Raw genomic sequence first — 17,222 nt, 5'->3', positions numbered from 1 at the left:
GTGACACTCGGTATAATGAGTAGCTTATACTTTCTACTTAAGTATATTTTGATGGCAATACTTTTGTACTTTTGCCATAAATGAGCGTACCTTGTTTCATAGACTCTCTCTCTCCATTTATTATTATAATGACCATGAGCGGTCCGGTGTTTATGTATTATTATTTATTATTATAATGACCATGTGCGAATGCGCGATGACGTCATCGTACCTACATGAGAAATGTGACAAATAGTATAGGCTAGCCTACGTGTCTGGTACCAATACAAAAAAAGAAACTGGTCTGAACTGATCTGCTACTTTTGCATTAAAACGGCGATAACAAAGGAACACAGGCTTGTACCGCATACAACGCTGCCTGGCCAGGAGTCGGTGCGTTGCTTACCGGCCTGTCTACGACCGACAGACCTCCGCCGCGGAGGCACAAGGGGGCTATTGCCTCCTCCCATGCCCACCAGGGGAAGCTCTGCTCCGGGTAGTGGTCCATGCCCGGGCGTAGGAGGGAACCACTTTGCGCATGTCAAAAGTTATATTCCGAATGAATGCTTTGGTCATGTAAACGAGGAATACTTTTATTCAGGTCCCATGTAAACAGGTGAGTGGATCAGATTCCTCTATTCGGAATGAGTTCATTCGGAATGAATTCATTCTGAATGAATGCATGATGGTCCATGTACCCGCAGCCACTGTCGCCTCAGTCAATTGGTGCCTGCATCAAGCCCAATTACACCGTTACACTAACTATTTGCAATTGAGAACTACTTTTTAGACTGGATGGGTGCACAGATGCATAATAAAATGTAAAAAAAAAAAAGTGTTCTTGTCGTGGGTGCCTTTTCATTAGGGCTGCCTTTTCAGTCCATTAACACCAGCTGTACCTACTCTGCTGCTGTGTGTCAAACTTACAAACCCATTAATCGCACTGCTAAACATTAAAGGGTTTATAGGTTATACATTTTTATGGGAGAAAAACTAAACAAAAAATACATCCGCAGAGCTAAAAAGATGTGGAATAAAAGTATTGTTTCTTCCCAAAAATCTGATGTTAAATAATCATTGTAATCATTTTGCTGACCGGAAAAAACAAAAATAATTATTGTTTTGTCTACCTCTGTAATAAGCTGACAGCTGCCATTGTCCATTTCTGCTTCTGTTTTCTTTGGGTACGGTAGTTTTCCCCCTAAAAGGTTCTTGGAGGCAGTCATCGCAATCCATTGATGCAATGTACTTGATTGCTGCCTGATCAAATCAGGGTAATAACGTACCTTATGCAACAGAGGTGTTGTACAGTATGTACGACAGTGGCTGAAGGTTGCACTGTTTAATGTTACCACCCTCAAAATATTAGGCCAATAAACCTCTTTGACTGATGTGTTTCTTTTTGCTCTTGTGTCCTCAGCCTCTACCCCTCCAGTCACTCCTTTCCCACACTTTGTTCCTCTGCAGCATTCTATCTTTCTCATTATCTTTTCTGTTTTCTATGACTCTCTCCACCATCTCTCGGCATTTCTTCCTTCTCCTGTCCTTATGGGCTTGTCTTTATATTCCTGCCTCCTATTATCTCTCTGTCTCTCTGCGTGTATCTCTCCCTCTTTGAAGGCTGGCTGTGGCAGAGACTTATAGCGGCCGATTCTGTTCGCTTGTTAACTGTACCACCTGTTGAGTGCTCGGGGAGTCTAGAGCAGACGTGTGATTATCAGCAGTCTCCTCACCTCATCTTCCATCTCACATGTTAAGCTTGGTGCATCCGTGAAGTGTGACAAGCTCCTGGCATGACCTAAAAAAACAGGGGTGTTCTGTCTGGTTTGTTTAAGCCAGCAGGCATGATGGAAGTCTTGGCAAGCTTCACGCAGGTGCAGAACGAAGTGAGGTTGCAAGATAGAATTGCGGTAGAGGGATCAGTCCACTGAGCTGCTAGGGGCTGTGTGCTTATTTGAAACGCTGACTTACTCTAAAGTAAGTAACAACTTCATGAACTTCAATTGATCTTATTCTGTGCTTTTTTAAAAATTATTTCTTACTAAGCCTTCTTAAGATTCACATGGCAAGACTTGACGAGGCACCAAGAATCCAGTCTGCCTATCCCTTTTGTTCCACGTATGGGAGTTTGATTTATTTAAGTATGAGACTCACAGATGGTGTCGCAGATCGTGCAAACAAACTGAAGTGAGGCTAGGAGATGCGCTGTCGGGAGTGACAAGACATTTTCAGAAAAACATCAGTCAGATGGGAGTGAGTGGTGACAGAGAGGCGACGGAGAACAAAGTGCATCTGGTGTTTTTTCTTAGATACGAACGGTGTCCTTTGACAGGGAGGATGAAATGACCGAAATGTCCTTAAGCCAAACGTAATTGCAGAGCATTCTGTGGTGTCGGCGGGTGTCGGCGGGCGCATGCGGGTTAAGCGAGAGGTGAAGCTATGGCGTCATCGGTTCAGGAAAGATGCGTCTTTAGGTGTACACACGGAGAAGCAAGGGTGGCGTCTTCAGAGTTATTCACTCTGGGACCCGGTTTAAAAAATGAGTGTATTCGCGGACCCAAAACGCCGGCTCCGTGTGGACGAAACGTCTAAACGATTAAAAACTTTTGCGGATACACCTAAAAACGTCTCCGTGTAGACGTGGCCTAAGAGGCTGTGTTTTTCCACTTTTTTTAATTGTTTATTTTTGAAAATGAAAAACATTTAAATAAATAAATAAAACATAACAAATGAAAAAAGTAATTGAAAAAACAGCTCCCCCACGCATTAGAAAGACAATATCAGTCATCAGAACCAACGACGGTTGTCGTCGTTGAGTCTAACATGGAGTTCAAAGTTAAAATGGGTTTATACAGGATGGGGGTGTGTCTGATCAAATTAATATCAAATATCTAAATATTGAATCAAGAAACTTAAAAACTGTCTGGACCAACTAACTGGTTGCTTGGATGCATTGAATGATGTCATTGTTGTTTGTTGTTGTATTATGGTTTAATTTAGCTTTTCCCCCCATTTCTGCCATTGGCAGAAATGGGGAAAAAAGGAGAAGGGAAAAAAAGAAATCATTTGAATTAACTAGCTGTCAAATGTGAAAAGGGAGTTAATCTTACCCTTGCTTAAAGGCATGAGAAGGAACATTATCCCTTTAAATACCCTCAGCATGTCCCAGCATTTGAGCAGCAGGCTTAAGTTTTTAGTGGACCTTCGCACAACACAAGCAGAGTTTAATAAGAATCCATGGACGAGTGACTGTGTACAGACTATTCCTTGGACAGTTGCTCTTGTTAAATTGCTTCTTTCTTTTGGGGTTTCTTTTAGTTTTCTCATTCTTGTATTTAACAACACTTGGCTTGGGATTTGCCACATTCTTCTATTGTTCTCCCTGACTGCTCGGGGGGGTAATTCTACTGTTCTCCCTGACTGCTCGGGGGGTAATTCTACTGTTCTCCCTGACTGCTCGGGGGGGTAATTGCCCTGCTAAAGACACTTTGATAGGAGTTGGTTTGAACTGAGCTATATTCATTCCCATCCCCTGCCTGCCAGCCAGTCTGAGAATCTGATATTTTTGTCAAAAAGCCTGACTGTGGGTGTGTTGGGCTGGCAGATTGATAGTTACATTATGCACAGTGATGTGACAGAAGAGACATCAGCTGGTTGTGGGGATACTTAAATTATGCTCAAGTGTTAATTTTCTGCATATCCTAATTCTGGCACTGTTTATGAGGCAGATGGAAATTATGTTTGTAATTTTGTGTTTTTTCTTTTAGGTTCTTCCTCTGGAGAACCAGATGAGAGATCCCAAGCGCTTTCCCATGGCTCTGAACATCGGGATGGGCATCGTGACTGTCCTCTACGTTACTTTGGCTACGTTGGGCTACCTCCACTTCGGTGGTGACATCAAAGCAAGCATCACGCTGAACCTTCCTCACAATGCATGGTAAGACATGGCGAGGAAAGACGACGGAGCTGGGGAAAGAAACATTTGATTATCTAAAATGTTTCTTTTTAATATCGTTAGTCAGGTAAGAGGTATTTAGGTTATAGTTGTACAGGTCTCATCATTTTAAACCTTTAAAATGTTCCTATTACTATGTTACTTTTTATTAGTCCTCCACCAGAGTATAGGTTTGCACTCAATCCGTCCTTCTGTCCATCTGAGATCTTGTCATCCGATTATGAATTTAAGAGAATTAAAAATGGCTGTAGATGGCCAATATTGTACAGTCTGCAGGCATCTTTACTGGTTGATTGCTCATGTTAATACTTGGAAAAAAAGTAGGGGAAAAAAGATGTGAATGCTTAAAATGCATAAATGTTTTCATTCACGTTCGCAAAATGAGTGTATCACATGGCTTTGTCACTGGCTAAACACAGTACTTTATTATTGAGTTGCCGGTCAAGCTGAAGATATCCACAGAAATCGAAAGAATGCTATTGCGCTCGTTTATTGGATCTCTCATCTCTCAAAAATAATGGGGTCGCAGCAGGCTGACCTGTAACAGTCAGTGAGACTGACTGAGAAGGCAGACAAGGTCTGCTGGGACATGTTTCATGCACTTCCAGTGGAGTTCCATCCACTCCCTTCTGGTCAGAGGTGTAGATAGATACCCCGAAATCAAAACCAACTGAGCAAAAAAACAACGACAATTTATTCCCATGGCAATATCTCAATTAGACAAGATGATTTAGCCAATACACAGACTATTAGGGGATGTGAATTATATGAACTAGGGGATGTGAAATACTTGGATACATAGGGGATGTACATTTTTTTTTTACAATTGTTGGTAGACAGCTGATATGTACCTTAACTATTTCACTGCCAGACCTATTTCTGGCTGCGTGCACCAGCATTTTTTTAAAATTTTCTTACCTTTTGAAGTAGTCACAGAATATTCATCTCCAGTATGATCAATCCCCTAAAAGTTGGTAATCACGATGTGTTTCACTGTGATTCTGTGAAAGAAAAAAAGAAGTCGTCCAAAATACATAGTAAAACACAGGAGGCGAGATACAGACGATTGAAACTTTACTCTGAACTTTCTACTTAAGAGAGTGGTTGATGTCAAGGGAAGGTCATGAGATTTAATTGGTCACTTACTTTCTGCACAATTACACACACAAGTAAAAGCTTAGCATTTTCCAAATGCTGATTACTGTACATTACTCTCTCTCTCTCTCTCTCTCTCTCTCTCTCTCTCTCTCTCTCTGTGTCTGTTGCTTGCTGGAGGTGGGGCAGCGTCTGCCAAAAAAAAAAAAACATCGCAGTCTGATGGATAGACTTGTGTGTGGAGCTCTAAATGGGTCTTGTATGAGGAAAGGCCAATCCATTTCCGTAATGCTAGCGGACGTGGTGGCTGTCAGTGGAAGGTGGGGTTAAAGAAATGAGCTTTAAGAGGTGCAGCCAAGTACAAATTGGCCTTTTCTTCACATGTAGGCCACCATGCACAGTGGCCTTCTTTGAACACAGCACAATACCAAGAGGTCGACACCACCATTTCGGCCAATGCAGTCATGGCACCTGGGACAAAACTGCATGTGTATCAGTTTGTGTGGGTGCGTTTGAGACGTGTGTGTGTGTGTGTGTTGGTGTGCATGCATATGTGTTGCTGTGATTGGCCTCATCGTTTAAATCTGGGTTGATACAGCATGTGTTATTTTCACAGTTTGAGCCCATGTCTTTAGCGTTCACTGTTGTTGTACGCATGATTATTTTATGTGCACTCCTGAGGCCCAATACATTAACCCATTAAGACCTGAGGCCGATTCCACAAATGTCTTCTAAATCGTTTTTCTGTAAAGAAAAAACTCTGTTGCTATGTCGGTGGATCTCAAACCTTTTCATGTCAAGGACCCCCAATATTATATGTATTTGGCCGCCGACCCCCATCTCAAAATATTTAGTTCCAGGGACCCCCAGAAGCAAAAACTTGAGTTAAAAACGTTCCTAAAATAGCAGTTCCAAAATAGCAGATCTACAAGCTCATAGCGCAGCACAAAGTGACGCGCTATGAGCTTGTATATCTTCTATTTTTTCTATATATATATAGCTAAAATGGGTCTGGCACGGATGCTTTCTCGGTTTTAATGGGTTAACCGAGTCATAGCATTGGGGTGAGCAGTTGGAGAACGACACTTTAATTGCCAAAGTCATTTGGGCCCAATTCAATTAATCAACTGGTGCAAATGTCATTAGTCTTAAGGGGAGGACTTTTACCAGGTGATGGATGCCTTTGCAGATTTCATTTCACTATGTTTGATAAATGCAATTTGTTGCGTGTCCAATGTCATTGCATGCATGCACACACGATTCCACACTCAATCAAAATAACATATCAGTGCACACTTGCATAATGTGCACACCGACACACTGGCAACTGAGCAATGGAGCAGCTGCATCCACACTATTAAATTGGCGTGAGCTAACATAGATTTGCATATCCATTTTTTGTTTGTCACTGTTAAGCATTATTGATGTTTTGAGTTATTTGCATACAATTATTTTAGATAGCTTTTTGGCAGTTTATGCTTTAATGGATAGGAGAGAGTGTAGAGAACTGGGGGCAGAGAGAGCGGAGTCATGAAGTTGCATGTGGTTGGACCTCCTTTGTTACGTTTACTTGTGTTGTGAATAGATATATCTGGTTATTTTAAGTCTGAAAATAGCTTAACTAAAATAAAAATGACTTTTGTACACATCACCAGCTAAATGCACCCTTAATTTTCATCAGCATGCACGCACGCACGAACACACACACACACACACACACACACACACACACACACACACACACACACACACACACACACACACACACACACACACACACACACACACAAACCACTTTAGCAATCCAGTGCTCCAATTTAGCACTACAAACTCAAGCAATGCACAAGTATACTCCACCCACAGCCACAAGCGTGAGGAGGGATTTTAACCAGTGATAAGTCACACACGTTTGTCTTTAAACCTCCAAACTCAAGTCATCCCACTTATGTGAATATTTATACTGTAGCATAATCGAGGTGACTGCATAAAAACGATGAGAGTACATTTTGTTTTTCAAGGACATGCAGATACGAATGTCTTTCATGTGGGAGTAGGGAAGAGACCAATCGGCCCATGACTTTGTGCCAGGCTATAGAGGATAAGTTTGTTTTTTAGGTTGGAAGACGGTTTTGGACCCTGTAGACCTGATTCACCCCTAGTTTCTTCTCTGCCCCACTTTAATCCACAGAGCACCATAAATCAGCTTTGTATTGCAGCATAGGGGGAGGGGCCATTTGCTGTGCATGGATAACATAGTCATAGAGCACAGAAGTCCTGACGTCACTCGTTCATCCCCTGGGTCGTAGAAGTAATTTCTCTGTGGAGAATAACATTGGGTCATCTTAGAATCGTCTCATATAAGAATTGTGGTCCAAAAATAAACAAACTGTCTCGGCGATATTGTCAGGGAGGAGGTTCTGTATCGTTTATGATAGTCAGTCACTCATATTTGATACAGTCTGTTTCTGGCAAAAAATAATAATAATTCGGTGGAAGTAACATTAGGGTTTTCTCACCGTCAGTTGATGCTTCATATCCATATCAGTCAAACCGCCAGGATCATTTGTTTGTTTTTGGAACACAGTTCTTATTTGACGCGATATTAAAGACGTCTATGGGAATTCAGAATGGGGGAAAAAAACACGACCCAGGTAGGATGTGTAAATTACGTCAGACTTCGGTGCTCTATTAGGGCCTACAGTATGTAACTAGATAACTACCTCTATTATTATTAGGACCTACAGTATGTAACTCGATAACTACCTCTATTATTATTAGGGCCTACCGTATGTAACTCGATAACTACCTCTATTATTATTAGGGCCTACAGTATGCAACTCGACCTACCTCTGCCTCGTGCATGCATGCATGGAACCAAAAGGGGACCCCCCCATCTCAAAATATTTTGTTCCCAGAAGCAAAGATTTAAGTTAAACATTTATATATATATATATATATATATATATATATTGAAAGATTTGCAAAATATTTCACGATTTTTCTAAAATAGCAGATCTGCGCTATGAGCTTGTATATCTGCTATTTTTGAATAGCCAAATAAATCTAAAAAAATGACACAAATGCGTTCCCGGATGGGTGAATGGGTTAAACAATGCATAGGCATGTCATCCACTGCACTGGCCCCTTTAGATTGCTGTTGTCTCTTGGAGTGATTACCCTTCCGCCCTGCCCACTCCTTCCCTTCCTTCACTCAGGAATTCCACTCGCTGTATCCTGCACATCTCACATCGACCCCATCACCATAACAAACTCTCTCTATTCAAGCTTTTATCCCCCCTGTATTTGTATATTACCCATTTTATCTGCAACAAGGATCCCTCTGGCCCATTGTGTTCTCTTCAGAGATTAGTTGGCCTCATCACTCTCCTTATTGGCCTAATGGGGACCTGTTCCGGTTTCCTCTCACTGTCAACAGTCTGCCTGTTGACTTGCCACTGTTGTCATGGAGGAAAATGCCCTTTTGTATTCAGCCCTACCCCCCCCCCCCCATTACAGTGTGATAACCTCTATTAATCATCTCCCAATAGAGTCCATGGTACTCCTTGGTTGGCACACTGCAGCTAATTCCTTCCCTGGGGCCTGCAAGTACAGTCAAACACTGGACCTCATTCCTTAAGCCTCTACTTGTAAGAGAGGAGATTAAATGGGCCCTATAAAACACTGCTTGTGAGTCGTGACTGTTAATCGCAGTGTGCTATGCTTTCAAAAAGTAATATTAAGTGCATGCAACATGAAATGTAATTTGAGTTGCAGTAAAAAATCAAGGACATTTTAAGTGGAATTAAAATTAAATAAGACAATTAAAATAATGTAATATAAAAGCCAGAGTCATTTAGAAAAGCCAAGTATAACTATAGGCCTCATTAAACTTTTTCTAGGTAGAACCTACAAACGGATACAAACAGAGCAGTCAAGTTCTGCACCTAACAACTTAGTAATTAGTTTTATTCTTAGTTTGACACTATAGTGCGTGCCAAAAAATCCTGAAGGGAGCGTCAACAAGTGTCACTTGGTAGCGCGGACATCTTGGTGGGGTATAAACAGGTTGACTTAACATTGACCCCCACCAGTATGTCTGCAGCTACTCTGCCACACCCCCGTGGTGACGAGACGTTGGCAAGCACTATACTGGGTAGAGGAGATGAAATGGTTTCAAAGAGCTGCTCACGAATGTCCACTTTTAGCAGAAACTGCTTTTTTAATAGCCTTTCTTTAGATAATGTGGTCTTTGTTACCACAGTGTGGCCATCAATTCAATCCTAACATCCAGTCAGTGCCTTCAGAGTGAAGGCACTGTTCAAAAATTGCTTTGTCGAGTGGTAGAGGAATCCCGGGGTCAGTTTGACGTACGTACTGTGCCATATGCTGGGATCTGCAAGTTCTACAGAAGGTGTTGCGTTCGTCTGAGCGTATCACAGAGAACTCCCTCCGGTCCCTGTTGGACATTTACGACAGTAAATGCTTGAGTAGAGCAAAAAGGATTATACTGTAAAAGACAGGGAACACAACAGAAACAGACTGTGACGATGCGGACTGACAAGTGCGTTGTGCTGTCTCAATGCCTGGGGCTCAAGAAGAGTTTCTTTTCCCGGCGGCTGTCAGAACCTTGAACAAGGACATGGACATTGGAGAATAAACGGAATAGGGAAAAAGAGAAGTAAAACAATTGCATTTGAAGCTGTAATTAATTCTGTATAGATACAGTAGATAGATAGATAGATACCTTTATTGATCCCGCGAGGGGAAATCAGTCAGATTGCTCAAACCGATGCAAAATGTACAATATGTACAATTGTAACTGTATTATACAGTACATGGTTATGCCTTATTGCCCATCCTATTAATAAATCCGAACACTAAGCCCCCTCTTGCAATTGCATTATTTTATTTATTTTATTTTACTTTGTTTTTCATATCATATATTGAGTATTATTGTTGTTATTGTTGTGTTGCTGTTAGCACAGTATTGTGGACCTTGCCACACTAGCATGTCGCTGCTTGTACCTTTTTATGAGTAGTGACAAATAGACCTCTTGACATGCCGTCATGCTGATGCCAGTGGCCACGACACACACAGGTGGTCTCAACACACGACACAGGTTCTCGTCACACACAATAGAGCACAGGTGCTCTTTGTCAGGGCATGCTCCTGTGAGTGCTTGAATTGGACGGCGTCCAGGCCTTTTATGACCACAATAACCAGGGAGATTTAAGGGGTGTCAACGAAAATGCAATTGCCCAGGGCGGCCATAAACTTCTTTTTCTTTTTTTCAGGAAGCCACTGAGTAGACTGACCGTGCCATGGTTTAATCACCACGATAGGGTCATACAGTACTGCCCCTTTGTCATGTCTCCGCATACCCCTTTTAGTTGTTCAGTGCATACCAGTCATGCACTCATAATTAAAATCTTAAATCTTAAGCAGAACAATGAGTCTGGGCCCTTCATTTGTCCCCTGGCTGTGTCTCATGTTTGACCTGTGGGTATATTTCGTTGATCCATGTTGTTGTTTTTAGAAATTACGATTGTGCAAAAGAAATCAACTTTCTTTTGCACAAGGACAGCAAGGACCTTCGTTTTCCCTAAAGGAAAAGGAAAGTAACAGAAAAGCAATGTCATGACTGGTCTATTTCCGTTAAAATCGAGAAAAAGTTGGGCAGTGTGCAACTCCTTTTTTATTCTTTAGTAATACAAACAGTACAGAAACACAGATGGTTAGTTCATAGGCAGAGAAGGCACAGGAGAGAGGGCCCTGGCATGATTCTATCCGAGGCCAGATTGCATGTAGGCCATGAAGGCCATGGCCGCCGTTGCCCTCGGTTTGGCCTTACAGTATGACCTTCAAAACATTACACACATGTCCACACACCGTTTTCTCCTTTGCTTCTTTTCTGTATTTTTGAGAGTTCAGAATTCTGAATGAATGAAAAGCTGTATTTATTTATTTATTTAGCTGACAGTTATACTATGTATTCATAAAATAATAGTTTTATTTGATGGCCTTGCTGCCCTGGCATTTGGCCTTTGTGCCCTCGATGCGATGTGATGCGAGAGTGCGGTCTAGCATCTACGCAGGTGTTGCTGCTTCTTGCCTTTCCTGGCTTCGCCCTGGGCTGGCTCCCAAAGTGTCAGTTTGCTTGCCAGTAGTTCTGGGTGCCAGACGCAGTGCCCTGCCAGCCTCATCCATCTCTCTCTCTGACTGGTAGTCAGAGAGATAGGTCCCCGTAGAGGAGCACATTTCTGATGTGGTCCGTCCATGTGACACCTAGTGCCATTCGTAGCATTCTTGTGTAGACTCCATCCAGGGCCCTTAACACATCGGGTGCCAAAAACGGTCCAGACCGTTTTTGAGAATCCAAACGAGAAGTGCTGAAAACGGTCCGGACCGTTTTTGACCCAATTTTATTTTTACACGTAGGGCCCACGTGGGGCGCTCTAACGAAACTTTGGGATCATCCAAGGAGTTTCTGAGAAGGAGAGGCCGGATGTGGGTCCATGTCAAAAATCCTTCCGGTCGGCCTTTCCAATGTTATCTCCTTGACTAAAAGATTAATATCTCCATTTCTTTTTAACGTGGTGGAAGCGAGACGTTTTCGATCGGCGATCACTCTGCAATGGAGGATCGCGTTAGAAATATTATTGTTCCAGGCGTTAGTCGGGTCCCTCTGCCGTCTCGCACGCACGCTTTGTTTACATGCACTTCCGCGTCAGGGCTTCTACAGCACGAAACGTATCAACGTAAGTGGATAGAAGAATAGCCGGCACTCAACGTATACTATTTGAATAAACCTTTGGCACCCAATGTGTTAAAAAATGTACTACACCAAAGGCCTAGACGTACATGTTACTCATGTTTCTTTGTGATTGATATGTTTCTATCGGTTGTTCGATTTGTAATTTTACTCATTTGTTTTATTGACTGTTTTATTGAATGTACTACTTTTATGTTTTTAAACCCGTGTAAAGCATTTTGTGACCGTCTTGTCTGTGAAAGGTGCTCTATAAATACTTACTCACTCACTCCAGAAATGGTAAGGCCTTAACCCATTCAATCCGGGAACGCATCTGTGTCACGCTGGATGTCTTTGGCTATTCAAAAATAGCAGATATACAAGCTCCGTAGATCTACGAGCTTGTAGATCTGCTATTTTTGCAAATATTCGATTTTTTTTAAAGCGGACATTTGTGACTCAAATATTTGCTTCTGGAGGTCCCTTGAACTAAATATTTTACAAATGTTCGCTTTAAAAAAAGTATATTCCAAGATTTGCAAAAATGTTCATGATTTTTCAAAAATAGCAGATCTACATGCTCATTGAGCTTGTATATCTGCTATTTTTCAATAGCCAAAGAAATCGATGTGTTCCCTTAATGGGTTAACACTATCTCTATGGATATAAGTTCTTCATTTCCAGGATGACAGAGATGACCTTCAGTACAGTTGGCAAGCAATATGCCCTCTGTCTGTGTGTGTGTCTCTCTCTCTCCCTCTCTCCGCACTCTCACATTTCTGTCCCTCTCTCTTCCTTTCTCTGCAGGACCAATCAGCTTGTGAAGATCCTGTACTCCTTCGGAATCTTTGTCAGCTTTGCTATCCAGTTTTTCGTCCCAGCCGAGATCATCCTGCCCCCCATCAGGGCCAGACTCCGTGAGCACTGGAAGGGACCCTGTGAGCTGCTGCTCCGAGGTCTGCTGGTCTGCGTGACTTGTGAGTACTTCCTGGTTCGCCATATAAATGTGTGTCTATTAGAGCCCGACCAGTACTTCCTGGTTCGCCATATCAATGTGTGTCTATTAGAGCCCGACCAGTACTTCCTGGTTCGTCATATCAATGTGTGTCTATTAGAGCCCGACCAGTACTTCCTGGTTCGCCATATCAATGTGTGTCTATTAGAGCCCGACCAGTACTTCCTGGTCCTCCATCTCAATTTGTATCTACAGTATTGAGCCTGACCAATACCACATTTTTTATCCTGATTCTGGTTCTAGACCATTGATTACCAATTTTAACCAATATTCTGTCAAAAAGTGCAACATTTTCGAATCAATTTGACAAACTTATATTCAAAGTTTCTATTTGAGAACATGTAACCAGAATTCATTTTATTTAAACACCATTATTCAAAACATTTCAATCAGCCAGACCGATACAACGGCGGGGCTCTACTGTCTATTTGGATTTCTCTCCGACTTTGTGTCTGTCTAATTATCCAAGTATCTTTTTGTCCGTCTCTCTCTCCCTCCCTCCCGCACTCTCATTCTCCATTCTCATGAAGAGGCAGTCAGCTGTCTATTTCATCAATCTTCCACTCTTAACAGTTTGTTCATGGGTCATTCAGATGTAGGGGTGGGCAGCACTCTAGAATGTAGAAAAAGTTTTTTGCGTCACTGCATCAATTACTCACTACTGTGAGTGAGAGTGATGACCATGATGAACCGTGATATCAAAGCCAATGAGGATTACGCAGTTGGTCTGGCTGGTGAACAAGTTCATTGGCTGTGAGTTTCTGTTTTGCACCCAGCTATCTGTCCCTTCAGTCATGTGGAGTGAGTCGACAAAGTTTTCTTTGTACGTTTTTTGATGTAGACTCGGCGCTCGTTGCCTGAAGGAACAAACTGTGGAGTGGTGTCTGTCGCTGTTCCCTTAATCATCTCACTGTGTAAAACTCATATCTTTCAAAGGCACTTGGTGAGATGGAGTATTTTTTGTAAAGCACACCGCCAGACAGCACTTTAAAGCCTAGTCTTCATTCATCTGTAAACATGGACATCACTACCATCTCTTTGAATATTCTCTCTTTTGTTCTATCCCCCTCGTCATACCGCAATGATGGAAATGTTTAACTGGATGAAGTTAGTGTTTACTAATGGAAGGATCAGTTGATTGATCATGGTGTTTGAAAGCAAGCCTACCATACAAATGTGTGCCAATACATGCAATGTCTACTATACATACCCGTGTGCCTAAACTACAAAATATTTTCTTAGACACCAATGTTTTTTTAGTCTTCATTCATCTGTAAACATGGACATCACTACATTCTCTTTGAATATTCTTTCTTTTGTTCTATCCCCCTCGTCATACCGCAGTGATGGAAATGTTTAATTGGATGAAGTTAGTGTTGGCTAGGAGAAGGAGAGTTAATGAATAGCATGACTGCATAAAAAGGGAAAAGCATTGCGGGGCTTTCTCTGGGCGCTGCAGTCGAGTGTGTTGAAGGAGCTCCTTAGGGGGGTATGTGGGAGAGCAGACGTCACAGAAAATGACCGGGCTAGCGGTAGGCCTGTCGCAATGATGATTATAGCACCTGATCGCAATTATTTGGGGACCCAGCAAGAGCACTATGACCCCCCCCCCCCCCCCAACCCCCAGCGTTACGCCTCGTTTCCACATATAGCTCTGTGAACATATGCGAGTCGTACGTCCATTAAATCTGATGGCAACCTCCATGATTTGCAAAATTCCTCGTACCATATTTTTATCCCCCCCTCCCCCCATACATAATTTGCTGAAAAACGTTTTTGAAGGATTTTGGAGAGAGCCCGTACACTGTGTGCCAGGAAACAGCAGAATGACAGCTTCAGGGAATAGCGAGGTGTGTGTTTTAGCCTTCCCAGTGGAATTCGGCAAACTCCTCTTCCTTTGGTGGAAAGTAACTAATTACATGTACTGTACTTAAGTGTATTGTTTTGTTATACTATACTTGAGTATTTCCATATTTACTTTAAAAAAGTACTTCTTCCACCCCTGTCCTCTTCGCTCGACTCAACTCTTTTGTCTTAACGCCACCCACCACACTCTGCTTTTAAAGACTCTTAAGCCTTTGTCTGACATTGTTCTGAATGCAGGTTTTTGCAGTTGCTTTTCCACCGCAGTCCCAACATCTTTTTAAAGCAACTTTTAAAGCTAATATGTTGCCAAAACTGTGCCACCACTACAAAAGAATAACTTCCCTTCTGAACATCCCTGTTGCTGGAGTTCAACATAATGCAGAATCAACTGCGACTGTAACCACACATAAGCTTGCATTTAAGATGTAGGAAAGAATCCATGGCTTAGAGAGGTGATGGATAGATTTGTGTTGCCAGAAGAGAAAAGCAGGTTCTTGTGTGATTACTTTTTTTTTTGGGTCTGTTTAAATTCCAATCTTTTGGATAAATTGAATCAGTCACTGAACCATGGAGCCACCCAGAAACTGATATATATGAAAATAAATATTAGTTTACCCGTGTTGCTCATGTGTATCGTTATTTATGAGATTCATGGAGGTGGGCGTGATGACTGAGCACTCTACATCTAGTCATTGCGCTGCTCAACTGCCTGTCCATTTATTTATGTATCTTCCCATCAATCCTTCTGCCATTCTGCCTATCAGATCTTCGGTAAGGAGTAGAAATATTCTGCGTGGTGGCATAGCAAATCTGTCTGCTATGAGCCAAATTGCATTGCAAAATGACTCTAAGGTTGAGATAAAAAAAATCCCATAATGGAATTTGTGCCGGTGAATGTATTTCTCAGATCTTTCGATGGTGATTCCTACACTGAATCCTCATGCTCCATCCAAAGCTGTGTAATAGCTTTGCCAGAAATATGTCTCTGCTTTAAGATTTAAGTTTAACTGTCTCTGCTATTATCAGCTACTGCTATGTATGATGTTCACTCTAAGATATGTTGCTTACTGCTCATTTTGCAAGTACTATGGTGTCGTCCTCAGTTAATACATGCAATGTCTACTATACCCGTGTGCCTAATCTACACAATATTTGCTAAGACACTAATGTATTTTTTCCATTAGAAGACTTTGATCTTCTGAGGTGGAGGGATCCAGGGATAGTCTGTTTATGCTTTTTACCTGAATAATATTTAACGGGAGGCAGTAGTTCAGAAGGTAGAGTTGCCACTTGGGTTATGGAAAGAAATGGAGCGCCTCTTTTACAGTATTTGCATTCCTTGCACACTGAAAATATCTGATCTACAAGCACCAAAAATATCTGATCTACAAGTTCACAACGCGTCGCAGCTCGATGCGCTGTGAGCTTGTACTGTAGATCACATTGTAGTAGCGCGCAACCACGTGAAACTATTGGCTCAGGCTGTTACTGTGAGGAAAGATATAGGAAGAGAATGTGAAACGGAACACATTGGGATGCTTTAATATACAGTATAATAACCAACTAAGAATGAGCATGTGAATATCAGTTAATATGTCAAGACATCACAGATGTCTGTGGGACAACATGAGACATTTAGGGATTTGCACACATTTTCCACGATTTTTTCCCCTCAAAAACAGTAGATCTACAAGCTCATAGCGCGGCACTCGATGCCATGCTACTGTATGAGCTTGTATATCTTGTATATCTACTATATTGTATATCTGCTATATTTTTTAATAGCCAAATAAATCTAAAATGCGTTCCCGGATTGATGCTGCTTAAGCTCATGTGTTTTCACTTATAAGGTCCTTACACACCGGCGAATGTGCGAATATACGCAAAATTCGGACTTGTTCCGAATAATTAAAAGACGCTTTTTCGCTTCGCTTTTCCGCTTTTTCGCGCCATGTACGCTTGCATTGACTTTATAAGGTTTTAAAAAAAAGCGTATTATTCGCACGAAAAAATCGCCCCGGTGTGTAAGGACCTATATTGTTTTCGTCGTTACTGTAGAAAAGCATTCTCTCCGCCACTTAGGACTGCGCCTCATGCAGGTCAAAACCTAGTTCTTAAAGGTGATGGCACTCGACAGTCGACACTCTGATTGGTTTTATTTATGTAACGCCCAGAACACACCCATGAATAATTCAGTGCCCGTAGCACCGAGCGCAACGGATAGTGCCCAGTGCTACAGGCATTGTAGCATCCTGTAGATGGGACCATAGCGCTGGACACACCCCCACGGCACAAGTTAAGTCCATGCGCAAGTTACGCCCGTCAAAATAGGGCCCAGTATGGGCCTTAACTTGTCAGTCTTTATCAGATTAGCCTTTATATGGGGAATGTTCACCAAACATTTCAGAAAGAAAAGAAAAAATAGCTAAAGATATGAAAAAAGGTAGCACATCTCAACCTTCAAGTCAAAGAGGACAAGCAATCTGCAAAGAGCATTCCTCACAGATTCAACTCGGCAATATACAGTACTGACTGAGGGCCAGCCTGATGAATCAAGTCT

At 42.0% G+C, this 17,222-nt stretch overlaps 1 protein-coding gene across 3 annotated transcripts in view; it reads left to right on the top strand.

Moving 5' to 3' along the window:
* The window catches only part of slc36a4 (solute carrier family 36 member 4), a 211,642-nt gene that overhangs the window by 48,135 nt on the left and 146,285 nt on the right, over window positions 1-17,222 (top strand). For all 3 annotated transcript variants that reach the window (XM_080429498.1, XM_080429496.1, XM_080429497.1), the window contains exons 9-10: window positions 3,747-3,916; window positions 12,589-12,758. In XM_080429498.1, the coding sequence (XP_080285624.1) occupies window positions 3,747-3,916; window positions 12,589-12,758 (340 nt within the window). The remainder of the gene's footprint in view (window positions 1-3,746; window positions 3,917-12,588; window positions 12,759-17,222) is intronic.

The sequence above is a fragment of the Gymnoscopelus braueri genome, assembly GCF_963280865.1.
Source record: "Gymnoscopelus braueri genome assembly, chromosome: 5".
NCBI classification, from domain to species: domain Eukaryota; kingdom Metazoa; phylum Chordata; class Actinopteri; order Myctophiformes; family Myctophidae; genus Gymnoscopelus; species Gymnoscopelus braueri.
The sequence above is the reverse complement of the archived record's forward strand: the minus strand, read 5'-3'. Positions and strand labels throughout refer to the sequence as shown.